General features: G+C 42.1%; 1 protein-coding gene and 1 non-coding gene across 3 annotated transcripts; both read right to left on the bottom strand.

Annotated features, from left to right (window-relative positions):
• Positions 1 to 1566: 1566 nt before the first annotated feature.
• On the bottom strand, positions 1567 to 16107 carry sc5d (sterol-C5-desaturase). 2 transcript variants are annotated; one of them, XM_024011749.2, is made up of 5 exons: positions 16019 to 16107; positions 12040 to 12257; positions 4130 to 4280; positions 3906 to 4006; positions 1567 to 3406 (listed from the first exon to the last, which is right to left on the bottom strand). In XM_024011749.2, the coding sequence occupies exons 2-5, from the start codon at positions 12247 to 12249 to the stop codon at positions 2951 to 2953; spliced, it is 918 nt and encodes a 305-aa protein (XP_023867517.1). In that variant the 5' UTR covers positions 12250 to 12257; positions 16019 to 16107; the 3' UTR covers positions 1567 to 2950. The 2 variants fall into 2 exon arrangements, with proteins under 2 accessions (XP_023867517.1, XP_023867518.1); XM_024011750.1 differs by having other exon boundaries at positions 4130 to 4262.
• Positions 3536 to 3674, bottom strand: LOC111982195 (small nucleolar RNA SNORA57). Its single transcript, XR_002879706.1, has one exon. It is a non-coding gene; the product is annotated as a small nucleolar RNA SNORA57 (small nucleolar RNA).
• Positions 16108 to 16904: the final 797 nt, after the last annotated feature.

Here is a 16904-nt window from a genome sequence, read left to right as displayed (position 1 = left end):
GTGAGAGTACACTACAATTTCAAATGGATTTAATGCCAGAGATTCTCACAGTAGAAGGTGAGATTGATCAATCTTTTTTTTTTTAAATGGGTGCCTGCAACATCACTTCCTGGAGTAGCTCAAGATGTGCATATTATGTTTGAGCTCCTCTTGCTCAGATGTTGCATGCATCAACCAATGGTTGTGCGCCACGTCAACGTTTGTGTCATTGACTGACAGATTTTAGCTGATACTTAAAATACTTATCCAGGAGTTGCAAGATCTGGCAGGCGTCAGCAACACCTGGGCAGAGGAACGTGCCCATCATCTTCATGAGACGCCATCTTAAACGACTTAATTTGGCTTCAATTTGCTTTTGAGTCTTCACATAGGAATGAAGGGTGTCACGTGATCGATGGCTTTGCCCATTCATTTACAGTCATTGAATTATGTTCATGMAAATACAGCCAATTGTGTTTGTCTCCTCGCATCTCAGCTCAAGAGGTTTCCAGTTATATTCCATCTGTACAGAGCTTATTATTGAGGTTATTGTCCATACAGGCTATTKATTTAGGAATTTGTGGGCTACATGTTTTGAGTCTTTGTTGTACCAATTGATTTTACAGAAAGGGATCCTAATGAAAACACAATGAAGTGTTGTTGTGCTGTGTGTTCAACTGATGTTTTTATTCATAAYTTGAAAAGATAAGACACTGAAAATAACCTTGTCATCTACATACTTTGGGTAATGCAATAGCTCCCTCTGCTGTACTTTGTCTGAAATAACACCTCAAGAGTGCCGAGTCATGCAAGCAAACATGTCTTGGGAATATTCCATCAGTATTGCTAAGTATCGATGGGTCCCCTGCGGGACGGTTGAGCTAACGTAGGCTAATGCGATTAGCATGAGGTTGTAAGTAACAAGTTCATTTCCCAGGACATAGATTAACAAGAAGTTAAGCTTTCTGGCAATATCAGATATATCTAACTGCACTTTACAATTTACAGTAGCTATTACAGTGAAAGAATACCATGCTATTGTTTGAGAGTGCACAATTTTGAACTTGAAAAGTTATTAATTAACAAATTAGGCACATTTGGGCAGTCTTGATACAGCATTTTGAACAGAAATGCAATGGTTCATTGGATCAATCTAAAACGTTGCACATACACTGCTGCCATCTAGTGGCCYAAATCTAAATTGCACCTGGGCTGGAATAATACAAAAGAACAGTTGTTCTGGGAGCTCTCTGTATTATCTTTTACCAGATCTATTGTGTTATAATCTCCTACATTTCTTTCACATTTCCACAAACCTCAGTGTTTCCTTTCAAATGGTACCAAGAATATGCATATCCTTGCTTCAGGGCCTGAGCTACAGGCAGTTAGATTTGGGCATGTCATTTTATGCGAAGATTAGCAATTTCAAATGGAAGATTCCACAGCACTTTGATAAGATTTCAAGTTCCAAATTCAAACTCTGCTTACGTCACTGGCGATTCAGAGTTTAAAGGTGGCCTTTGTCAGACACTGATAGAACTACTCGTTTTCTGCCACCTGCACACTTTAAATAAAAGGACAGAGACGTTTTCATATTAGTTTCCATGTTTATTGAGAAAATAGGATAGAACAAAGTCACACTASTGTTATATTGAAAACAACCAATATATTTTCACAGGTATCCATGGTGGCAGGTAGCCTAATGCTTAGGAGTATTGGGCCAGTAACCAAAAGGTCACTGGTTCAAATCCCTGAGCAGACTAGGTGAAGAAAAAAAATGTCTGTGCCCTTGAGCAAGGCACTCAACTTGAGTTGCTCTGGAAAAGAGCATCTGCTAAATGACTAAATTGTAAAATATCCATGAAAACTTCTCCCTTCCATTTACAGACATCAATTATTTACAACTAGATTATGTGCATTACTGTACACATTGCCTCATTCCATCTGTGAGTGTTGTCGCCAACTTCTATCATACATGGTTATGCAATAAATAAAAAAAATGGCTGCAGCACATACAGTAAGTAGCCGATGGGATAAGGTTAGTGTACATGGACATCTGTCCACATACAATAGGATTCACTTTGTTCAACTTCCAAATGGACAGCCACGTTTTTTAAATTTTTTGACATTTATTTTATTCCCCGGGAAATATCTGCTTTAAAATGCAAAACATTCAGGTACACACACTTCCATTCGTCATAGACTATTTACTTTTATCCTGTTGGAGAAAAGTCCCAGAGGGTTAACTACTGGATATGAGCATGACCAAATCTGACAAGTCATGGTGTGTAGAATCCCAGTTCCTGCCATTAACCACGCCAACCGTAATATCTTATAGTACATAGGGGTTGTAGGAACATCATGCWTTTTCATTTTCTTGCATTAATCAGCACTAGACATCCTATTTCATTGTCACCTCCCCTCAGACATACCAAAAAAATCCATACAACACATTACACCTCCAAACAGGCACAATCAATCAGCATGCACTCAATGAACTTCATTAAAATAAGCAATTATTTCTCAAGTCAATGATGACAATCCAGGAAATGGTGAGAGGCCTGCTAGGTTTCTATAGCCTATGACTATGAGAATAGCTTGGTGATTTCATCTTCCCTGCTAGTCATCCCAATGAAAAATAAAATTCTCATTAAGTATTTGTGTGGCAAATGCAGAAACTGAAATTAAGTTCCAAACAATTTTATCACCCACATATTCAGTATATCAGTGCTTTTCAGTGAAATGTCAAGACATTCTTGCCGCCTACCTTTCCCTAGCACTGAAACAATGAGAAAAATTAATAAAGGGACAGTTAAAGATAAGCAACTGTAGATTGATTATTTATAATGGGATAATGAATGAAAACAACCAATGTGTGAAGCAGTATGTGAGCTATTCCTTATCAATGACACCTAGCTTAGCTTTATCAACTAAGAACTCATTCACCATGACACTACACCACATGTACCAACTACTCCTCCTTACTCTTTGTACCGCTTCCGTTAGCGTGCCCATTGGCATTAGCCCCATTAGCGCTCATCTTCCCCTCGGCAGTCAGTCTACGAATGCAGTCGAGGGGGCCCTTCCCTTCGAGTACTGAGGGGTTGCGGTAYGACCCGCCAATGCGGTCCCACAGGGTGAAGTACTGGCCATAGTTGACGTCGAAGAAGAGGTGGTGGTCSGTGTGGTGGGCCGCCCCGTTGACCACTTCCTGCAGTGGTCCGGGCACGCGGTAGTCGCCGTCATGGATAGACACAGTCCAGATATTGACGAAGATGTAGAGGGCCAGGTAGAGCACCTTGTGCAGAGGGAAGAGGAAGGGGTAGATGTGGTAGGGCAGACCCTGCAGGAAGCCATCCAGCGGGTGGAAGGCGTGGCTGGCAAACGGGGTGGGGATCTTCCACACATGGTGCGGCTTGTGGAAGTGCTGAGGGGAGGGAACATGCCACAGAGATGATCAATTCATGTGAACCACATTCAAAAGGAACTGTATGTAGAACATATTTGCTGAGGAACAGATAGCATATAAAACATATGGCCTAGTTTGATCACTTTCAAGTGTGCCAGTGATTGAGGATAGGACCAGCAGACGATAACACACATTGGTACTGAAGACATAGCACTGGCTTTGTTCAAGCTCCGTACATTACATACACAAGTTCTTAGCAAATACATGTATGCCAAAAAAATGGAGGGGAAAAACTGCACATTTGTTAATCAACATTAAAACAATGTCAACTGCCTTAATCTCAATAAGACAAATGAGCAGAATGATATGACTTAATATTTGTCTGTCACTGTGGACTGATCTGTAACTGTAGATCACCAAAATCACATCTAGAGCAACAATCCACTTTCAATTGACAGTGAAGGAACCTACCCAGTAGCACACTTCCCCTTTGGTAACAAGGCTTTGTAATGCTCACCTTGTAAATACTCTTGTGGTGAAGAAACCGATGAATCCAATAGATGCACCCGTCCGTGAATAACAAGAAGGAAATCATGCTGAGAAGCACAAAGGGCCAGCCTGAAAAAACAAACCACCATTAGCATCATAATGACAATCCTGTTAGACAAAGTTGCGTAACAAAATGAACAGTATAAACATTACATTACAGTCCCAGCGTCGGTGAACGCAGCATTGTCTTACCCATGGGAGACTCTTCGACGTGGTCATAGAGCTTGCTGTATCCTCTGACCTCAAGGAAAAATAACGCCACAGTGGGTATACTGATTATGGGTAGCGAGGTCATGGCGTATTTGATCTCCCGCCGCACCTGGTTCTGAGGACCAAAAATGATCTGAGATCAGGGATCAATTCCAATAAATAAGTAAATAAAACACATTTATATATAAATAAGAGAGAGTTCCTCTGTCCAGTGTGTGTTATTTTGCCCATCTTAATCATTTATTATTGGCCAGTATGAGATATGGCTTTTTATTTGTAACTCTGCCTAGAAGGCCAGCATCCCGGAGTTGACTCTTCACTGTTGACGTTAAGACCGATGTTTTGCGGGTACTATTTAATGAAGCGGCCAGTTGAGAACTTGTGAGGTGTCTGTTCCTCAAACTAGAGACTCTAATGTATTTGTCCTCTTGCTCAGTTGTGCACTGGGGCCTCCCACTCCTCTTTCTATTCTGGTTAGAGCCAGTTTGCGCTGTTCTGTGAAGGGAGTAGTACACAGCGTTGTACGAGATCTTCAGTTTCTTGGCAATTTCTCACATGGAATAGCCATTTCTCAGAACAAGAATAGACTGACGAGTTTCAGAAGAAAGCTCTTTGTTTCTAGCCAGTTTGAGCCTGTAAATCAAACCCACAAATGCTGATGTTCCAGATTCTCAAATAGTCTAAAGAAGGCCAGTTTTATTGCTTCTTTAATCAGAACAGATTTCAGCGGTGCTAACATAATTGCCAAAGGGTTTTCTAATTATCAATTAGCCTTTTAAAATTATAAACTTGGATTAACTAACACAACGTAGCCATTGGAACACAGGAGTGATGGTTGCTGATAATGCCATCTGTACACCTATGTAGATATTCCATTTAAAAAATCTACCGTTCCAGCACAATAGTCATTTACAACATTAACAATGTCTACACTGTATTTCTGATAAATTGTATGTATTTTTAAAATCGACATTTTTTTTGTGCCTTTTCTTCAAAACAAGGACATTTCTAAGTGACCGCAAACTTTTGAATGGTAGTGTCGTGTTAGTATATAAACTCAGCAAAAAAAGAAACGTCTCTCACTGTCAACTGCGTTTATTTTCAGCAAACTTAACATGTGTGTAAATATTTGTATGAACATAACAAGATTCAACAACTGAGACAAACTGAACAAGTTCCACAGACATGTGACTAAAAAAATGGAATAATTGTCCCTGAACCAAAGGGGGGTCAAAATCAAAAGTAACAGTCAAAATCTGGGTCGCGCACCAGCTGCATTAAGTACTGCAGTGCATCTCCTCCTCATGACTACACCAGATTTGCCAGCTTTCTTGCTGTGAGATGTTACCCGCTCTTCCACCAAGACACCTGAAGTTCCCGGACATTTCTGGGGGGGGGGGGATGGCCCTAGCCCTCACCCTCCGATCCAACAGTGTCCCAACGTACTCAATGGGATTGAGATCCGGGCTCTTCGCTGGCCATGCAGAACACTGGCATTTCCTGTCTTGCAGAAATCACGCACAGAACGAGCAGCGTATAGCTGGTGGCATTGTCATGCTGGAGGCGTCATGTCTGGATGAGCCTGCAGGAAGGGCACCACAGGGAGGAGGATGTCTTCCTGTAATGCACAGCGTGAGATTGCCTGACTGCAATGACAACAAGCTCAGTCCGATGATGCTGTGACACCACACCCCAGACCATAGACGGACCTCCACCTCCAAATCAGATCCCGCCCCAGAGTACAGGCCTCAGTGTAAAGCTCATTCCTTCAACGATAAACGCGGAATCCGACCATCACCCCTGGGGAGACAAAACCGCAACTTGTCAGGAAGAGCACTTTTTGCCAGTCTTGTCTCGGTCCAGGACGGTGGGTTTGTGCCAAAGGCGACGTTGTTGCCGGTGATTGTCTGGTGAGGACCTGCCTACAACAGGCCTACAACCCACAGTCCAGCCTCTCTCAGCCTATTGTGGACAGTCTGAGCACTGATGGATTGGTGTTCCTGTGTAACTCTGCAGTTTGTGTTGCCATTCTGTACCTCGTCCCGCAGGTGTGATGTTCGATTTACCGATCCTGTGCAGGTGTTGTTACACGTGGTCTGCCACGTGAGAGGACGATCAGCTGTCCGTCCGTCTCCCTGTAGCGCTGTCTTTAGGCGTCTCCACAGTACGGACATTGCAATTTATGGCCCTGGCCACATCTGCAGTCCTCATGCCTCCTTGCAGCATTCTTAAGGCACGTTCACGCAGATGAGCAGGGACCCTGGGCATCTTTCTTTTGGTGTTTTTCAGAGTCAGTAAAGGCCTCTGTAGTGTCCTAAGTTTTCATAACTGTGACCTTAATTTACTACCGTCTGTAAGCTGTTAGTGTCTTAACGACCGTTCCACAGGTGCATGTTCATTAAATGTTTATGGTTCATTGAACAAGCATGGGAAACAGTGTTTAAACCCTTTACAATGAAGATCTGCAAAGTTATTTGGATTTATACAAATTATCTTTGAAAGACGTACCAGTCAAAAGTTTGGACACATCTACTCATTCCAGGTTTTTTCTTTATTTTTACTATTTTCTACATTGTAGAATAATAGTGAAAACATCAAAACTATGAAATAACACATATTGAATCATGTAGTAACCAAAAAAAGTGTAAAAAATATTTTATATTTGAGATTTTTCAAAGTAGCCACCCTTTGCCTTGATGACAGCTTTGCACGCTCTTGGCTTTCGACTCGCTCCACCACAGCCCCGTCAATGTGGATGGGGTTTGCTCTCCACTCTTTCGTGGTCTACGATCACCTACTTCGTCTTACTGACGTTGAGGGAGAGGCTCCGTGGATGGCTTTTGGGAGAGGGAGAGGCTCCGTGGATGGCTTTTGGGAGAGGGAGAGGCTCCGTGGATGGCTCTTTGGATTCATCTTACTCATTGTTAGAAAAAAAAAAAAGTCAGATGTTAGGTACTATAAAAAAAATGTTTTTGCCAATTTGGGTGCATCAATTATCTTAATTTCTCAWAGATCAAATTATAAATCAACAAACTAAATGTTGCAGGAATGCTAACGGTATCTGTTGAACAACATAAATGATTTCAGAACAATCTTAGATGGTGGATATCGAAATCCTCTTTCTTGTGTTTGAGGTAGAACGACCCAGATGTAGTCTATGAACAGCATTCATATTTCCCCTCTTGTCCTGGTGGGTGAGGGCAGTGTGAAGTGCAATTAAAATTGCATCATCGGTGGATCTGTTGGGACGGTATGCAAATTGGAGTGGGTCTAGGGTGTCTGGGACTAAAAGCATTGTATTTGGGACAAATCATTCACTAAACCTCAACTAAATCTTGTAATGAATAATGTGGAAATTGAGCAAGTTGAGGTGACTAAACTGCTTGGAATAACCCTAGATTGTAAACTGTCATGGTCAAAACATGTTGATACAACAGTAGCTAAGATGYGGAGAAGTCTGTCCATAATAAAGTGCTGCTCTGCCTTCTTAATAACACTATCAACAATGCAGGTCCTACAGACCCTAATTTTGTAGCACCTGGACTACTGTTCAGTCGTGTGGTCAGGTGCCACAAAGAGGGACTTAAMAAATTTACAATTGGCTCAGAACAGGGCAACACCCTTAAAAGTATACGGGGAGCTAACAMTAATGATATGCATGTCAATCTCTCATGGCTSAAAGTGGAGGAGAGATTGACTTCATCACTACTTGTTTTTGTAAGAAGTGTTGACAAGCTGAATGCACCGAGCTGTCTGTTTAAAACTCAGCTCAGACACCCATGCATACCCCACAAGACATGCCACCAGAGGTCTCTTCACAATCCCCAAGTCCAGAACAGACTATGGGAGGCGCACAGTACTACATACAGCCATGACTACATGGAACTCTATTCCACATCAGGTAACTGATGCAATCAGTAGAATCAGATTTAAAAAACAGATACACCTCACATGCTGACCAGACCGGACACATCGCATTCGCGAGCGTTGCAAAATAAATYTACGCATACATGTTATTCAAAATGTTATTCAATCATTGCACCCACACTGCTCGATGCGCTGCAAGTCCTGCCTCTCCCATCTCCTCATTGGTTTTTAGGAGCATATACCCACTTGCCATCTCTTCATTGAGTTTGTCTTGATATTTACACCTGCGTGTCCTTATCGCGTCTGGTGTTTTTAAAAATCTGTTAAATGTCTGCAAGCCCTGCGACATACACCGGCTCTGACGCTTGTCGTAACAGGATTCCTCCTATATTGTCCTTTTGCATTTCTTGTATGCGTCTGTGACGGAGAAGTCCATCACTGGCCGCGGGCAGCATTTGGTAAACTAACACACCCAAACTCACTTTCCCTGCTCCGTTTTCAGCTACGTTAGCAATGTGGGTCGACACAAGTTAACTTAGCGATCTCAGTTCATACATTACACACATTATTCTTACCTCCTGTCAGTAACAGTATGGTATAAGGAATACGCAGACAAGCTTTCATGTAAGTAGGGTAAGTAGCAACACATCTGCCACGCTGATCCTCAACACTGGAGCTCCCCAGGGGTGAGTGCTCAGTCCCCTCCTCTACTCCCTGTTCACCCACGACTGCATGGCCAGGCACAACTCCAACACCATCATTAAGTTTGCAGACGACACAACAGTGGTAGGCCTGATCACCGACGAGACAGCTTATAGGGAGGAGGTCAGAGACCTGCCAAAATAACAACCTATCCCTCAACGTAACCAAGACTAAGGAGATGATTGTGGACTACAGGAAAAGGAGGACCGAGCACGCCCCCATTCTCATCAACGGGGCTGTAGTGGAGCAGGTTGAGAGCTTCAAGTTCCTTGGTGTCCACATCAACAACAAACTAGAATGGTCCAAACACACCAAGACAGTCGTGAAGAGGGCACGACAAAGCCTTTTCCCCCTCAGGAAACTAAAAAGATTTGGCATGGGTCCTGAGATCCTCAAAAGGTTCTACAGCTGCAACATCGAGAGCATCCTGACTGGTTGCATCACTGCCTGGTACGGAAATTACTCGGCCTCCGAATGCAAGGCACTACAGAGGGTAGTGCGTACGGCCCAGTATATCACTGGGGCTAAGCTGGCTGCCATCCAGGACCTCTACACCAGACGGTGTCAGAGGAAGGCTCTAAAAATTGTCAAAGACCCCAGCCATAGACTGTTCTCTCTACTACCYCATGGCAAGCGGTACCGGAGTGCCAAGTCTAGGACAAAAAGGCTTCTCAACAGTTTTTACCCCCAAGCCATAAAACTCCTGAACAGGTAATCAAATGGCTACCCGGGACTATATACATTGTGTGCCCGCCCCCCAACCCCTCTTTTACACTGCTGCTACTCTCTGTTTATCATATATGCATAGTCACTTTAACTATACATTCATGTGCATACTTCCTCAATTGGGCCGACCTAACAGTGCTCCCGCACATTGGCTAACCGGGGCTATCTGCATTGTGTCCCGCCACCCGCCAACCCCTCTTTTACGCTACTGCTACTCTCCGTTCATCATATATGCATAGTCACTTTAACCATATCTACATGTACATACTACCCCAATCAGCCTGACTAACCGGTGTCTGTAATGAGTAGCCTCGCTACTGTTTATTTTCACTGTCTTTTTACTGTTGTTTTATTTCTTTACTTACCTATTGTTCACCTAATACCTTTTTTGCACTATTGTTAGAATGTAAGTAAGCATTTCACTGTAAGGTCTACACCTGTTGTATTCGGCGCACGTGACAAATACACTTTGATTTGATTGAAGTGACATTTATTGTACTTGTCAATGATATGGATGAGTGCGCTGTTTGTTTGTTTCTGTTCCTCTCTCTCTGTCTCTATAGCTTCCGGGTATGCTGAAATAAGGACCCGAGCTATGGCAATTGGGCTGGCTTTGTAGTGCCTGTTCCGAATGGCACATTCAGTGAATGGGCGTATTGGAAGACACCATGTTAGTAGTGATGGGATTCTGTAAATGTGTTATATTGTGCTATATAGTATTATGATAAACCGATTGCAAAGTTTCAATTAATTTAATTCATGATAGTTTAGCTGAGTGGAAAATGTAGCTTTGATGTTGGTAATGGCTAATTAATTATGAGTTTGGTATGTTCTGATGGGAGGGCTTCCCCTACAAAAAGGAGCCTCTCTTTCAGTTAAAGGGGGGAGGGGGGGGGGGCGTTTTGATTGAGCAGCACTGTTTAGCTGTCCCCATAATGTATACTTTTGGTGGCAGTTACTGTTTATCTTCCGGAATCACTATGTAAATAAACATCCTTGCACAGAAGTCCTTTCGCYGCTCCGCCATKATTTTATTTGATAGAGGTTAGGTTTTTRAGTTTAGCCTRGTGGCATACTCTACACGACAGCGTCCATGTCCGTGTCCCGTTCCTTGTAAGCGGTAGCTCTAGCCTTTTGCCGAGCCCGGAATCCATGGTTTTTGAATACATTTGTATTGTCACTGTGGGGACAATTTCGTCTATGCACTTATTGAGGAAGCCCGTGACTGATGTGGTAAACTCCTCAATGCCATCGGATGAATCCCGGAACGTATCCCAGTCTGTACTAGCAAAACAGTCCTGTAACCTTGCGTCTTCTTCATCGGACCACTTCTGTATTGAGTGTGCCACCGGTACTTCCTGTTTAAGCTTTTGTTTGTAAACGGGAAGCAGGAGAATAGAGTAATGGTCAGATTTTTCGAAACGAGGACAAGGGAGGTCCTTGTATTTGTTTCTGTGGGTAGAATAACATTTGTCTAGAGTTTTAGCGCCCCCGGAGACGTGTTTGTAGAAATTAGGTTTTAAGTCTCCCCGCAATAGTTAAACTGTTTCTGGTGGGTGGAGACTATCTAGGTAACCGGTTTCTTGTTTGTTTATGGCCACATACAGTTTGTTGAGTGCCAAAGTGGCGTTGGTTTGTGGAGGGATYTAGACAGCCGTGATAATTACGGATTAGAGCTCTTGGTACATAAAAGGGTTTCCAACTCACCATGATGTAATTTATATAAGGTAAGCAAAAGCTTGAAATTTGCTTCACATTGGAAGTAACACACCAGTTGTTTGTGAAGAGACACACCCCCTCCCCCTTTGGACTTGCCCAAGGCTACCTTCGTCTGATTGTGCCACTGTATGGAGAAACCACTGAGTTCTACGTACATAGTCATCCTGCCATGTCTCTGCAAGGCATATAATATTGCAGCTTTTCAAGTCTCTCTGATAGGAGACTCTTGAACGAAGCTCATCCATCTTATTCTCGAGTGACTGGACAATAGAACGGAGGGGAGTGCTGGTCAATCTTATTTTCGTCTCAATCTCAACAGGATGTCGGCTTTTCTACCGCGTATACACCTGAGGCGTTTTGGTAACCCATGAAACAAAGGAATAGGGTCCGGTATGAACAAGGGAACAGCTGAGTCGGAATTTAATTTCAGATTTGAAGTCGAAAGCGAGGTTAGTAACTGTCGATCTGATGTCTAGAAGTGCTTGCCAGTCATATGTGATAATTGTATGAACTTTCTGTACAAAAAGTAAAGATTTTTTTTAAAGTCACTAAATAGCAAAGTCGGGTTGGAACTCGGAAGATGTTGCCCTTCTCCGTCGGTGCCATCATTGAGAAAACACAAGAATGGTAACCAGTAAGTAGTAAGAAGTAAGAAGCAAATGCCAACTCAAGTGGTAGCCTAACCTTACAGTYTGTCAATAAACCTTCCTGGATGCTATTGAAAATATATAGTTTGTCGCAGTTCAACTGCATACAACTATATTACGGCCTGGTCCCAGATCTTTTTGTCTTCTCTTGCCAAGTCCTACAGGTGTTGTGACGTTTAACAAGATCTGGGACCAGGCTACAAGTATTGAGTATTATAAAGAAGGACATACCTTTAGAAACTGTGGATGTTTCATGAGGTTGTGGTCAAAGATGAAGTGGTAGTTCAGCCACCCCAGGCCCAGGTAGAGGACTGCGGCTCCCAGGTTGGTGACTACCAACAGGCTGATGATCTGGCGCACCGCCCCGTCTTCAGGCCACGACGACGGGTACACGTAGGGGGTGAGGACATAGTGGTCGGCGACATTCAGCACAAGATCCATGTCTGAATCTGCCAAGTTGATAAGTAATGGCTTTGAGCATAGCCTTCTAGACTCCTCCTCTCAAGTAGCCTATCCTACCCACAAATCACAAGTGACAAATAATTTCTCACTTCTCAAAACCACAGAGAAGGCTCAGACACAGAGAAGGCTCAGACACAGAGAAGGCTCGGGTTTTGAGAAGTGACAAATTCGCATATGTAGCAGACAATGTCATAAATGATTTGTGGGTAGAATTGACTTCTTGAGAGTGACACATCACATGTAAACTGGACATGGCTTATAGACAGGGTGGGTAGTCAACTAGTCAATGTTAGATCTATAGGCTATATCAATCATATTTTCATCATACATATACAGTAGTGGTTTACTAAGGCTGGGCGGTATACTGTATTTTACTATATACACACCGGTATTGATGCACGGACCGGTTTGGGTTTTTACTTTACCTTCTATAACGGTATTTGAATGTTTGGTTTGTTAAATGTGATACACCGTGTGTAACGTCCATTTTTATAGTTTACGCCGCTTCTTGACTCATCCCTCTCCGCTCTCTCTCTCTCCAACCCGCTTTCCACACAGACCTAGTCCCACCCCGTCACTCAAGGAGKYCATTTGTTGTTGCTTGACCACGAGACACTTTCGTTCAGTCTGCATGGTCAATGCAGCACATGCAACAATGTTGATGACAACAATGTTTCCAATTTGATCTTAATATATATCCACTAGCGTTCTATAACTACAATATTACATCTGCAAACAGCTAGTTTGTATTTTCTTAGCAAGTTAAGGTAAATCGTCTTAACCACTAATACTAATCGCTAGTTAGCTGGCTAGCTAATAAAAGTACTGAGTCAGAGCAAACGTAGCTAGCTGGTGGAGGCCTAAATCAGCATGTTGTTTGTGCAACAGTATCTTCTAAATCAAAGAGGAATAGGCGAAGCATGAATATGTTGGCTATATGAATAAAGATTTACACAGAACATCACTTTGGTTCCTACCCTGTCACAATAACTCGTCCATGGAATTTTCATTCGTTGTCATGTCAAACAACAATAATGATAATAAATTATAATAAACATTCTATTTCCATGATTCCAAAAGTTCACCCAAGTGGTTTGATCTAAATTGTAACATTTGGTTAAAAATAAGGCCTAGTATTTTTGCCCATAACGTGGCAGTGTGGAAATMATCTCAAATGAGTGCAGGAAAGGCAGGTTGAAGTTGAATTGAACAGTATTTTATTTTACCTTCATTTAACTAGGCAAGTCAGTTAAGAACAAATTCTTATTTACAATGACGGCCTACCGGGGAACAGTGGGTTAACTGCCTTGTTCAGGGGCAGAACGACAGATTTTTACCTTGTCAGCTCGGGGATTCGATCCAGCAACCTTTCGGTTGCAGTGGGTTAACCACRAGGCTACCTGCCACCCCAWGTATAAAACAATCCGAATGGAGAAAGTTATAATTTAGAATATATGTGTTGCCACCCTAGGGTCACGCACTACTCATAAAGAAAATGTTGAACTTTTATTAATCAAAAACACAAAATACCGTCAAATACGTCAAAAATGTGAAAAATACCATATATACGATATGATATTTTGGCCATATCGCCCAGCCCTATGTGTTACTAGAACTCAGATAACGTACAGTAAATAACAGTATGATAAATGGGAGGCAGGCCTAGTACTGTAGGTGTATTTGGGGGATGCTACTGATAGTGCTTTTTAAAGCAGTGACATTTGAGAATACCTTGGGGTAAACTACTGTAGTCTTTCACTAGGCAATCATTTCAGTGTCCCGGAACTACCAAAGGTTTTCCAGGAATGGGAAATCTTATTTGGGTACAAGCTAGTCATTTTTTAAATTTATTTCACCTTTATTTAACCAGGTAGGCCAGTAACAAGTTCTCATTTACAACTGCGACCTGGCCAAGATAAAGCAAAGCAGTGCAACACAAGCAACAACACAGAGTTACATGTGGAATAAACAAATGTACAGTCAATAACACAATAGAAAGAAATATATATATACAGTGTGTGCAAATGAGGTAAGATTAGGGAGGTAGGGCAATAAATAGGCCGTAGTGGCGAAATAATTACAATTTAGCAAATAAACACTGGAGTGATAGATGTGCAGAAGATAAATGTGCAAGTAGAGATACTGGGGTGCAAAGGAGCAAAAAAAAATCTATAAATAATATGGGGATGAGGTAGTTGGATGGGCTATTTAAAGATGGGCTATGTACAGGTGCAATGATTTGTAAGCTGCTCTGATAGCTGATGCTTAAAGTTAGTGAGGGAGATATGAGTCTCCAGCTTCAGTGATTTTTGCAATTCGTTCCAGTCATTTTGGCAGCAGAAACTGGAAGGGGGCCAAAGGAGGAATTGGCTTTGGGGTGACCAGTGAATATACCTGCTGGAGCGCGTGCTACGGGTGGGTGCTGCTTGGTGACAAGTGAGCTGAGATAAGGCGGGGCTTTACCTAGCAAAGACTTGAAGATGACCTGGAGCCAGTGGTTTTGGCGACAAATATGAAGCGAGGGCCAGCCAACGAGAGCATACAGGTCGCAGTGGTGGGTAGTATATGGGGCTTTGGTGAAGAAATGAATGGCACTGCGAAGACTGCATCCAATTTGCTGAGTAGAGTGTTGGAGGCTATTTTGTAAATGACATCACCGAAGTCAAGGATCGGTAGGATAGTCAGTTTTACGAGGGTATGTCGGCACATGAGTGAAGGATGCTTTGTTGCGAAATAGGAAGCTGATTCTAGATTTAATTTTGGATTGGAGATGCTTAATATGAGTCTGGAAGGAGATTTACCTCTAACCAGACACCTAGGTATTTGTAGTTGTCCGCATATTCTAAGTCAGGACCGTCCAGAATAGTGATGCTAGGCGGGCGGGCAGGTGTGGGCAGCGATCGGTTGAAGAGCATGCATTTAGTTTTACTTGCATTTAAGAGCAGTTGGAGGCCACGGAAGGAGAGTTGTATGGAATTGAAGCTRGTCTGGAGGTTAGTTAACACAGCRGACTAAAACAGTGTACAGTAAGTGTATATTTTTCATTTGTGAAAGTATTTTGATGTGGTATGAAAGTGAAGGGCTTTATGTCCCTAAAAATGTATTGCAATTGAGAATCGATTCACATTTTGATGGAGTATTAGGCTGTGTTGGCTGCCAGAGCCAGTCTACCACTGAAAATAACAAAAGGTCCTTGGACCTTTAAGGAGTAACAGTAGGCTCCTTAAGAGTACACCTTGGGCTATGTAGGATCTAGGAAACCTACTACAAATTACAAATACATTCCCAAGTAGGTTTGACATCTCAATCCAATAGAATGCATWAGTGTTAATTAATTAGTCTACATACTTTTACAAGTGTATCAATAAAGGCCCCATGTACCCATTTAGCACACTACCATATTTGGCCTCAAACAAAAAAAAAGCGAATTGCATTGTGTGCATTACTTTATAGATAGACAGTCAATTCAAAACATATCACCTCATAATACGTGAACATGTTTCAGATAAMTGACATTCGTGTAATATGTGCTCACACATTGTAGCTAACGTTATATCTACCAAAAACAAAAACAAAATGACTTAACTGCCATTAATCCCCATTCTACATCATGCATATGCGCCCATGGCATATCCCAATGTAATGTCCCACAACGCATSTAAACGCACAACTTTATCGCTGATTTGTAAATGTTAGGTACATACATTAAAAAATATATGTATTGTAATCATACTGTAGAGTTACATACCTGACGCAGTTGTCCACTATACCAAGCCACTTGATAAGGCGTAAAATGTCATCAAACTATAGGTATTCGGGTAACCAATCTGCAACTCCCTGTTTAAATAAACAACRACGTAATTGCACACATATCCAATGGAAAGATACTTCCTTGTCACGAAAGAGCTGCATCTTTCGTTTGATTGGACAACTGCCTGATGTGATCATGGCGCGACGAATTTTTGGAGGTGAATTTAAAGAGACATGACTATATACACAGTTATGAAACATCGGCATTACTAAATGAATTAACAACGTCGGCGCCAAACTATCAAAACAGCTGTTTCATATCGCGTGGCATATGCATAAAMTAATAGTCCACTTATTACTCTCACCCTCTGACAACACAAGCTAAGAAAGACGCAATATGCAACATTTGGGTGTATTCCCTCTACAAAATTCCTATATGATTATTAGTGATTTTTTTCCAATAGGATAAGTTTTTTCCTGTTGGAAATAAATAAGTAATCATACTGGATCCGACAGGGTTCTCGAAGTCCTATAGGTCGGCGCACAATTGGCCCAGCATTGTCCGGGTTTGCCCGGTGTAGGTCATCATTGTAAATGATGGGGCGGCAGGTAGCCTAGTGGTTAGAGGGTTGGGCCAGTAACCTTTAAAGGTTGCTAGATAGAATCCCCGAGCTGACAAAGTAAAAATATGTCGTTCAGCCGCTGAACAAGGCAGTTAACCCATTGTTCCCTGGTAGGCCGTCATTGTGAAAAAGAATTTGTTCTTAATTAACTGACTTGAATAGTTAAATAAAGGTTCAAATAAAAAAMATATGTTTTTCTTCACTGACTTGCCTAGTCAAATAAAGGTTAAAAATAAAAAAATATAGGCTTTTGTGTAACCT

This window comes from Salvelinus sp. IW2-2015, linkage group LG20, assembly GCF_002910315.2.
Source record: "Salvelinus sp. IW2-2015 linkage group LG20, ASM291031v2, whole genome shotgun sequence".
Classification (NCBI taxonomy): domain Eukaryota; kingdom Metazoa; phylum Chordata; class Actinopteri; order Salmoniformes; family Salmonidae; genus Salvelinus; species Salvelinus sp. IW2-2015.
This window is presented reverse-complemented; position numbering and strand designations above follow the sequence as displayed.